The 10,151-nt window shown below is 35.9% G+C and overlaps 1 protein-coding gene across 1 annotated transcript in view; it reads right to left on the bottom strand.

Moving 5' to 3' along the window:
- Positions 1–5,392: 5,392 nt before the first annotated feature.
- LOC311207888 (cytochrome b5 reductase 4-like) overlaps positions 5,393–10,151 on the bottom strand; it is a 34,851-nt gene continuing 30,092 nt past the window's right edge. The window contains exons 14-16 of the mRNA XM_084284223.1: positions 8,007–8,093; positions 6,468–6,632; positions 5,393–5,946 (exon numbers count right to left, since the gene is read on the bottom strand). Coding sequence (XP_084140349.1) covers positions 5,892–5,946; positions 6,468–6,632; positions 8,007–8,093 — 307 coding nt within the window. The 3' untranslated portion in view covers positions 5,393–5,891. The remainder of the gene's footprint in view (positions 5,947–6,467; positions 6,633–8,006; positions 8,094–10,151) is intronic.

Below are 10,151 nucleotides of genomic sequence, written 5' to 3'. Positions count from 1 at the left end.
CTGCAACAACACTTTCAGGTATTTGAATGACAAAAGTAAAACTTAAATTTCAGCCACTTCCAGCACTGTATCATGCCTAGATTAGAAAGCTAAGATAATGTCAAATTGCCAAGTGTTGCTAAGCTACTCTGTGCAAAACACATTGTGAGTAATGTGAGCTCTATTCAGAACTACAAAGGAAATCAGAAGATTTTAGAAGTATGACGATTCATCCTAAATTACATCTTAAAAACCTTTAAAGTGCCTGAAGTCTTGAGTGCCCACCTTGGGTGGAACAAGCAACGCTGCTTATCTGACCAGGAAGTCCACTGGCAAATGAATGTCCTTCCACTTAACTCCAGTAAAGATATTCAATTATGACTGCTCTCAACTGTATGCTAGGTTGTAATCTGGATTTCAATTGTTGCAGAAAGATGCTTAAATAGGTATTTTCCTAATTGGAAATTCAGATTGCCATGCATAAAGAGGCCCTCCTAGAAGGGCTACCATCACCGTAGGGATATCATCCTTGACATGACCAGAGCAATGAAGACTGTAGGTGAAACAAACATCTGTAGATTGCTCTCCTTTTCCCTTTTCACAAACTACCCAGCTCAAAGGACCACACATTACAGACCCACCTGCCAAGAGAAGCACGAGAGCAGAAAATAGTGTTCTTCTACAATGCTATTTTATGAAGTAGTGGGTTCGTAAAGAATAGTTTCTGAAAACTCCCATTCAAATTCTGATCTAGTATGCAGCCTTTATGTCTGTACCTTCCACAAATTACTATTTTGTTGTTGTTTTTCAAAAGCTACAAAACCAGAATATAGTATTCTGATGTAAAGGGCAGATATATTTCCAGGATACTGGTGATATGCCTTCTAGAGTAGGAGAAACTATCCAATTTAGAACAAACTGTTCATTTTAACATCTTGTAATGTGAGCCAGTGATGTTAAAAGGTCACTGATACAAAATACAAAATGCGTGTCTATCTTAAAATAAGGCAATTGCTGCACAATTTTATAATGCAGGAATTTCTCAAGAAAAGCAGCTAAGGGTTATTATGACAAAAGGTATACTTACGCAGAGGCTTCTGTGGCTCCTCCAAAAAAATCAATTTTGCTCAGAAAAAAATGCATGGGAGGAGAAAACAGCAAATTTTTCTGCCTTACCAGAACCTGCTCCAGAACAGTAGGAACTACTGATGCTCTGAAATAAGCAAAATATTAATATTGTGTTTGTGCAGAATGTGCTTTTTTGTTGTTGTTAATGAAGAGCTACTGAATGATTGCATTCTTCAAATCCCTTATATTTTACTGGATGTTTTTTTAAGTATTTTTTTATTATCTTTTTTTTTTTTTTTTATAAACACTTCTCTCCTAATGAACATACAAACATTTCTTTTAGCAGCAGCACAGAAATAATCAACTATGCCACTTCATATTGGTTCTTCTGAGCCTGCTTTAATCAGCCCTAAAATATGGAAGTATTCCAGAACTAGAACTGATTTATACGCAAATCAGGTTTTCCTATAAAAAATAAACAACGGTCTTCCTCACATGTATTAAATGCAACAAAAACCAAGCAGTTCAGTTTAAAATACAGCTGACAAACAAATTATTGTTACAGTTTGTCCTTTTCACTATCAAGAGTATACAGCAGCTAACTATAAAACACAAGTATTAATGAATTCAACTGTGTAATTGGAATTTCAATCAATATCTTCAACAACAAAATATGCTGTAAACTTCTTTCACACCTTCTTACACACCTTCTAGTGGGAGGTGTCCCTGCCCATTGCAGGGACATGTGCAGACACATAGTATGAAAAATACTATTGTATTTTTCATGTTTCATGTGCAGATGATCAAGTATTTTAAGTACAGTCTCTTGGCAGACTACTAATATATTGCACTAGAGTATTTATTTCTTCAAGCTACTATTCTAATTAGGCAAAACATATTTACACCTGCAAATGCAACAAGAATTACATGAAGAGTCTAACCAAGAACGTGTTCCAAACAAAGAGGTGGGAGACTGCAGAGGTCTATTTTTCCCCGTAAAAGATTTTCCAGATGAGTTCCTTTTTTGAGACTGACCACATAGTGACTAAGTGTATGCCTTTTGATAAATGTTTCAAAGTTCCTCTGGGTAAACTAAAACAAGTTTGTTTCTTGGTGAACTACCAACCAGAGATGGCACTGAACAACATCAATTTCAGAGACTGTTTCTCTGACATTAACCAGGTCATTGATATAAAAACAGTATAGGAAAATACTTTTCTGATGTCACCCTCCATTTCTAGTCTTGTTTCCTAGGAAAATGTAGCTCTTCTCATCACTCTCTGTGAAGTACACAAGAGCCTCTTCCCATCCAGTAATTCTGAATCTGCAGGTCAGCTTCAACAGAAGCTGGGTAGTGTTATTTTGCTGAGCACAAACTTACTGTAAAAGTCAATTTAACTAACTGAAAGTTTGAAGTCTATTCTATGTCACAGCAAGTCATTTAAATCATGCTAAAGGACTGAAAATCCTATCAGTGTTGGACAAACAAAAAAAAATCCACCTTTCAGGAAATAAGCCTGTTGCAGTCCCAGAGATGTACAAATTCTTAAAATTATGCCATACGGTGATGATCTAGCTAAGGAAATATTAGTTACAAATACTGTGTGTATTTATTTTATATACTGTGATAATTTATTTTTGAACTTACAGAAAATATCAAAGTACTGATCTCTTCCTCTGTAACACTCAGCCACAGAATACGACCATCTGAAGTTGCGAGATGGTACTTCAGGCGCTTTTGGAGAACTAGATGCCACCATAACACAACTGTAGTGCAGATGTTTGAAAAGCAAACAAAAAAACAACACTTCAAACAGATGAGAATAAATCAAGTTACCCACAATAGCTCAGTGACAGTAACTTGCAACAATTAAAATGCCAAAGTATGAAACTTTGCATAAGAATACTAGTTTTGTACTACTTAAAGAAAGTAATTTGACAGGTCTATTCATTCATCACAAAAGAAAGCAGGAACACTCTCACTATTTGATGCTCAACATGTCACACCTCGCAGGATCATCAGCCTTTTTCTCTTCTGCAGTGGAATGCGATCCCCTTAGTGCATTTGTCCAAACAATAAAACCAATAACTTGATGTTTATTCATGATCTCACACAGGAATCTCCAGCCTCTCCCCTTCACTAGACCAGCTTTTGATATTCCATTCTTATCATGAACAGAAACACTTCTGAATTCAGAGCTTGACAGTGACTGCCAATGAATGAAGCATCAACTAACTACTGAAGGCAACTGTTCAAATGTTTTCCAAGGTAACAAGTTTGCATATTGAAACCTCCAAGGATGTCACAATATTTTTTGCTCCTCATTAGTAACAGCAGCCTCTGAATATTACTCAGCTTTGATTAATGGTATTTCCAGGAAAAATACACTCTCAACAAGCCCTAGAATTAGACTCTTCTTTTTCATGTGGACAGAGGCAGCCCACGATCCAGGAAATTTACCCCAGCCCCATGATCCGAGAGAGCCACCACAGCAGAGTAATTCTGCACTCAACCCCTTGGCGGATATGCAAGAGTAGCTACCAGGTTGGTTCCTTTCCCTGATTAATTATTACTGCAGCATTCAGATCCTATAAGCCAAGGGTAAATGCATGATAGCTCATTTCTTCGCATACAGCTGCTAAATGTGTGCAACAGCCCTCAGCAACAGGCTTTAAGCTTGCAAAGAAACCAGTTCTAGACAGTTTCCTAACACACACTGTACTAGGGCATAGTAACACTGGGACTTACACGTTCCCAAAGTCTCTTTAGAAGCTTCCATATTCTAGCATTGACCTCTTCAGAATCTACTTCCTCATCCTTTCTGACAGCAGTGAAGTCTCCAAGAGCACAATTTCCTTCAAGAGGCAACTGTAAACAGCAATTCCCACTGGTACACCAGACTGGAAACAAGCTTTCAGAAACCACATACGGTAACTGCAGACTTCACAAGCTTCTAGACCTGCTCCGAAGTAGTTCCACATCTATGACCACTAGATGGACTGCATGAAGCCTTTGGGAAGTCATAGCCTGTGTACAAATACAGGTCCTAAGTCAAAGGATAGAAATCACTGAAGCACCAAGTCACAACAACTACTTATCCAAAATATTTTGCCCATTTGGATTAATGTGGATGCAGTCAGTGAGAGCAGAAAAGGCATCTTTTTGGCAAAGTAACCTGTTACAACCAGAAAGCCCAACAGAGAGGGAATTAATGAAGTCCTTTTACACAGGTGACAGAAAAGCTTCCTTTAGCACAGCAATCCCATCAGCTCTTGAGTGATGGGAACATTAGAAATCCTCAGCATGCTATGGAAGATGTAATTTTTAGTCATCAACACCAAAACATAACTTCTGAAGTCACCACAGTAATCTTGTATCTGTGACAGAAAAAAAAACACACACCTATAAAATTCAATGTTATGAGCATTTTGTTTTTCCAACGTAGCACTGATGTTTCTGCTCAGAGGACAAGAAAACTGTTCAGAGCACTCGGGCTTTGTAATACAAATCTCCACAAATGCAAAACTATAGCTGAAAACTTTTAGATCCTTCTAGATGACAAAATAATGACGCTACTACTGACATAAGCTGAGACCTCTGGGCAATGACTGACAGTCATATCCTTTTCTAACTTCACGTCTAATACATGAGAGGGCACTAAAGAGATGATAGCTCAGTTTAGGATAGTCAGTCACTGTCAGACAGCAACTTAACCTTTCAAAAAGGCATTATTAAGATATTTTCCATGAAAGCCAATTTATATATCCCACAATCACAAGTCTGCCTTCTTAGGAATAAATACCCATTCAGCACATAAAAGGAGGATGCAAACAGAAATAATGAAAGAACGTGTATGGATATTACTGACACATCTAGAATGGTCGTAGCTGCTTTACTACTTTTTTTCTCTCCAAACTGTTATTTGACAGCAAATTACAGGCTCATGACATACTTTCAATAACGGTATTAGAATCTATGGGTTTCTTTCACTACAGTATGTTTAATAACACTGTAACCTGTAAAGTTATTTTTAGGTACTTCCATGGTCCTTACCATGGTGTCTGTAGGCCACAGGCTATCTTGCTTTTACCCTCAGAACAGCTCAGGGTAAGTGATGAATAATATCAATGTGGCCACATAGAAAACTTCATGGCAGACCAAGATTGTACTGCTGTAATAAGTTCTCGGTTGGTGTCCTAAGCTTCTGAAAATCCTTCTGTATCACATTATAAACTAAAAATAAAGAAAATTTAGAAAAATACATTTTGTAACATAATTTTTTTTTATTAATATCTGAGATAATTTTTTTTTCTGTTTTAACCAAAGTTACTGTTATTCTTTGTTTACAAAGCCAGAAAACATAATTGTATCACCTGCAAGTCAAATAGAGATTTCAGATGAAAATGAACATTTTTTAATAACTGGTTACCTGAGTTACAGTGCAATGTATAAATTTGGAAAGTATTGCTCTGCAGACTTTTTACAGTAAGAAATAATAAGCTTTTCAGGTCAAAAACCTAAATCAGTGCTTGCAATAGATTTAAGAATATTCACAGACAAACAACATGAAATACCTTACATAATGTATGCTATACACTTCTGTTTTCCTCTACAATAAATTAACATCCTGGATGACTAAAGTATTAGCAAAAATATTTACAAAGACAAGATAAAACACAGTATAAAATTTTTTTTCCGAAGATGTATTTCCTCCAAGAAACAGTTTGGTACCAAGAGTGAAATTTCAAGTCTTTACAAAATTGCTTCTCACTTATTTAAATTCATGAAGATAAATAAATAAAGATTGTATGGTACAAACAGACATTGATATCCTCATATGGTTTTATGCAGTAAAAGCGTGCATCTCTTCTTGGGAGTATCCAAGATCCCTCAGACACCTGAAAGTCACAAAGTAAATTTGTAAGATCAGTATTTGGAACCCAAAACACACCACAGACACTGATGAAGTACTGCAGCTATCTAGCACTATCTTGTCTTTATTCAGACGTGCACAATCAAGTATCTCAGATTTCTCAAAAGAAAATGATTATTGGACAAATCCATCCTCCATTAAATCCACAAATTTGACTTCAGTAGCACTGCAGAAATGTAAGTGACATCAATTTGGTTCAATATTTTGAAACCGGTCAAGAAAAAGTTAAGAGCCCTTTATCCTTAAATATATGACATATAATGAAAGCATTGGGTACAGATGTAACTAAATGCATTAACAAAAATCAAGAGAACTGCTTGTGATAGAACAGCAGCTTTGAATTTTAGTAACTCAATTTGTTAAGCTAAAACCTACACAGCAAAAGAGACATTTTTGAAAAACTTCCAAGTCAGAAACATTCTGGTTGTTTAGGTGATCGAATTAAAAAAATTAATCGTTCTCTAACTCATCATCTAAAATACTCACTCTACTCCCTGTTCTGTGAAAGGTGTTGGGCCACAGATGCAGATAAGCACTTTGGAGTCTTTTCTGCTTCTTTTCACACACTCAGAGAGAAGGGATAAAGAAATCTTCCCCTGTTTACCACCCCAGTCCTTCGTTGGTTCTGAAAGAACAAATTGAACCTCAAACCTGGAAAGCAGAAGAGTATTTCAGAAATATTAGCTTTGATTAGAAATCTGCTATACAAGATATTAGAAAACATTGATGTTTTCTAGGTTTATTTTCTTGTTGTGCTCTACTCCCACTGTGCAGTATCAGTTCTCACACACATTTAGTTGTTCCTATCAATTAGGTCAATCAAATCACCTCCAATATTGGGTATTTAATTATTAAACGCAATCCTCAAATGTTAAAAATTCCAGTTGTGTATTCCACCTTAAAATAAAAAAATAGCTGGTATTACTCAAGATACTAAAGCACAGATTTTGTTTTTCCATTATTTACTTATACAAATGTTGGTGTAGCTCAATACATCAACAGGGAGATAAGAATGCTTAGTCAAACTTGTGAAAATGTCAGCACAATTTCATTAATGAGAAAATACTCTAACTAGCTTCAAAAATCCACTAAGAGTAGTTATTGAGTGAAAAACAAGCACTTGTGTATCTAAGGCTCCTATTGAAAGGGAGAAAGGGATTTTGATGTAAATTTGCAGGGTCTAGACTATGAAGCTTTGAAGGTGCCAGACATCACTATGTTTGAAATAATACTGATTTTTCACATCAATGCTAGGAAGGAACAATGTAAACTTGTTTGTTCATACAATTTCAGCTAAGAATTAATCAAGCATGAACAAAACATACTTCTGTCACCTAATATCTAGGCATTGATAATTTAGCTAGTCATAAAAGCAAGGGTATTGAAATTAAAAAGCAACCTGAAAAAAAAAAATCCTACATCTCCTGACAGAACTACGGTCTGGTAAATAAAGCTAACATTACGTATGCGCTAGTGCATTTTAACCCATAATTACTTTGTAACTTAGAAAAGTAACAGCAAGAAAAAATAAAGGTAGGGCCTAATCTGAATTTTGAATTTCTAGATAAGCATTTTTGCAACCAAGTGACACCAAAGACTTTTCAAGACTTCTCAGTAAATTCAAAATTCTCTTCCCAAGGTAGACGATCCATGTCTACTGTTTCCATCCTCCTCTTTGCATATCTCTATTTTCTATCACTAAGGCTAATTTTCTTCACCTTCTAAATGCTTCTCAGCTAATCTTAGCTATCATCTCATCTAACACTCCATCTTCAATAAACATCTATTAAACACTGTCATCAAACAAACTCTTTGCTTACCAGAATGATGACATACCCTGCTTATACCTGTGGCATATATAACCAAATCTCCTTCCAATCCCTACGTCTCATTAAATTCTAGCTGAAAGTTTCCAGAAGCAGGATCTATCCTTGTGCCAGAGCTGTCCAGTTACTACATGCCTCAAGGTTTGTTCTCCTGAACATTGGGATGATACAAGTTGTTCTGCACAAGGATTGTAAATACCTTTTATCTTTAAGAGCTAATTCCTCTAGTTGGTTTCTCCAAAGTATGTCATCTTCCTTTTTGTTGAAGAAGATCAACTTGACTGTCCTTAAAAAGAAATAAATAAAAATTTAATTGTAGGTTGTTTCTGCATTTGAAACACATGTTAAAGAATCAGAAGTTACGGGATTATACAGAAGACTTTTACAACAACGACTATGTAACTATTCAATTCTCAATTTTTTTTTGCTTCTAACCCACTATAAATTTCTTGTTGTACATGAAAGCTGTTGAACTTGTGACCTCTCTTCTAAATGCCACAACCCTGTCTGTGATTGCAACCTCTACTTCAGGAACTACTGCTCTAAGAAAAATAAAATCTCTTAAAGTTACTAAGGCCTGACTAAGAATACAATAGATTTATTTGTCAAGTTTTATGTAATGGTTTCTTGATATTGCCTGAGCACTACAACTGCAATTAATAGCTGGTTTATGAACTCTGTACATGCTTTTTATATTATGTACCCCAGCTTATGGAGAAGCGGAATGTCAAGAAGCTTATGTCAATATTAAATTCCTAAAGACAGAATTAAGCATACAGAAGTAGAAGAAATCTAGCTTACCAATTTGAAGAGAAAACTGCAGTTCTATACCGGATTATCTTATTCAGATGTTATTTGCTAAAACCTATTTTCCTTGAAATCTACTGTTTATAAGCCTTATATTTGCCAAGTAGTTAATTTTGCTATTAAGGTGAGTGCTATTATCTTTTCAGATTTTTATGCTACCATGAAGGCAAAATGCAAAGAGACCAACTATACAAAGTATAATTTACACCACCTGATAAAGATACATAAACTTAATTTCTCCTTTTTTGCTAATGCCAGACTAATGCCCAGCATACAACTGATACAATACAGATGATCTGCTGTTGAATGCAAGCAGTTCCCGAACTGTATCCCACAGGGCTTTAAGTTACTGTTGTTTCTTCTGCTGGGGCACAGCTCTGAGTAGAGTGCCTTTTGCTGTGGTTGCAGAAGCAGTAAATTCAGCATTGTACTTGCAGGAATCAAGAGCACTAAGATCCCAAGTGCAGAAATGCATGCAGAACCACAGGGGTATCTGTCGGGGACACCACTGAGGCTCAGCTAAGCCTGTTGGCTCTTCTCACCACACAGCCCTTACTTACGAGTACAACATTCTTTTTCAGCTGCCAAAAAATAAAATATTGAGGTATTACAGTAGCACATAATACACAATATCAACTGTGTTATCGAGAGAAGTTTCCCATACAATACAACTCTAAATAATTTACAATACACAAGCTTTGGAAAACTTCCCTGGTATAGAACAGATCATCCCCAAATCAGCCATACTGCATCTTTAAATACTACAATCACTTATTCAGAATCTAGCCTGTGCCAAAAATCCAACTTCCTTACATGCTTCCCAGGGCCCACTGCCCTGAAAACACAGATAATAAAGCTCACTTCAAGAATGTAATGCTGTCAAAGCTGGCATGGTGCACTACAGCATCACTCAGGTGGGGAAAAGAGTCACCAAAAACAAGCATGGAAAGACGTGAAATTTAGTCCTTGAGCATTAAGGTAGAGGTTGGGTTATTTGAGGAATAATGCCTTGGGACAACCCTACTGAAACTCCCCATTCATTGTATATACATTTATTTGGTGCAGTACTGCTCAGTAAGCATTATAAAGAGAACCCAAAGACATGGAATGAACTAATCATAATTTTGCTACAAAAGAGAGAAAAAACAGCTAAAAGGAACATGTGAAGATTCAGATACAATACCCACCATTACAGAAGAGCTATCTGAGATAATGATGACAGAACTTTGGATTTAAAAAAAAAAGAAAAGAGGAACTTTCAGTCTTTTGAAAGTAGATGGGAAGAATCTAACATACTGCCAACTTCAAGGGATGCAGATTTCAATAAACTTTAAAAAAAAAAAAAAAAAAAAAGGTATGTAATGTCTTACAGAAAGTTATGTAGGAAGAGGAGTAAAAATGATCCATCCATGATTTTAACACAGAGGAAGAAGAGAAGGTAAAAAAAAAAAGCTAAAAAATCAAAAGCTATAAAACAACAACAACAAAAAAGAAGGCTGTTCAAAGTTAAACGTTGTATTTATAAGGAATATAAAAA

This window comes from Netta rufina, assembly GCF_964035555.1.
Source record: "Netta rufina genome assembly, chromosome: 3".
Taxonomy (NCBI): domain Eukaryota; kingdom Metazoa; phylum Chordata; class Aves; order Anseriformes; family Anatidae; genus Netta; species Netta rufina.
The sequence above is the reverse complement of the archived record's forward strand: the minus strand, read 5'-3'. Positions and strand labels throughout refer to the sequence as shown.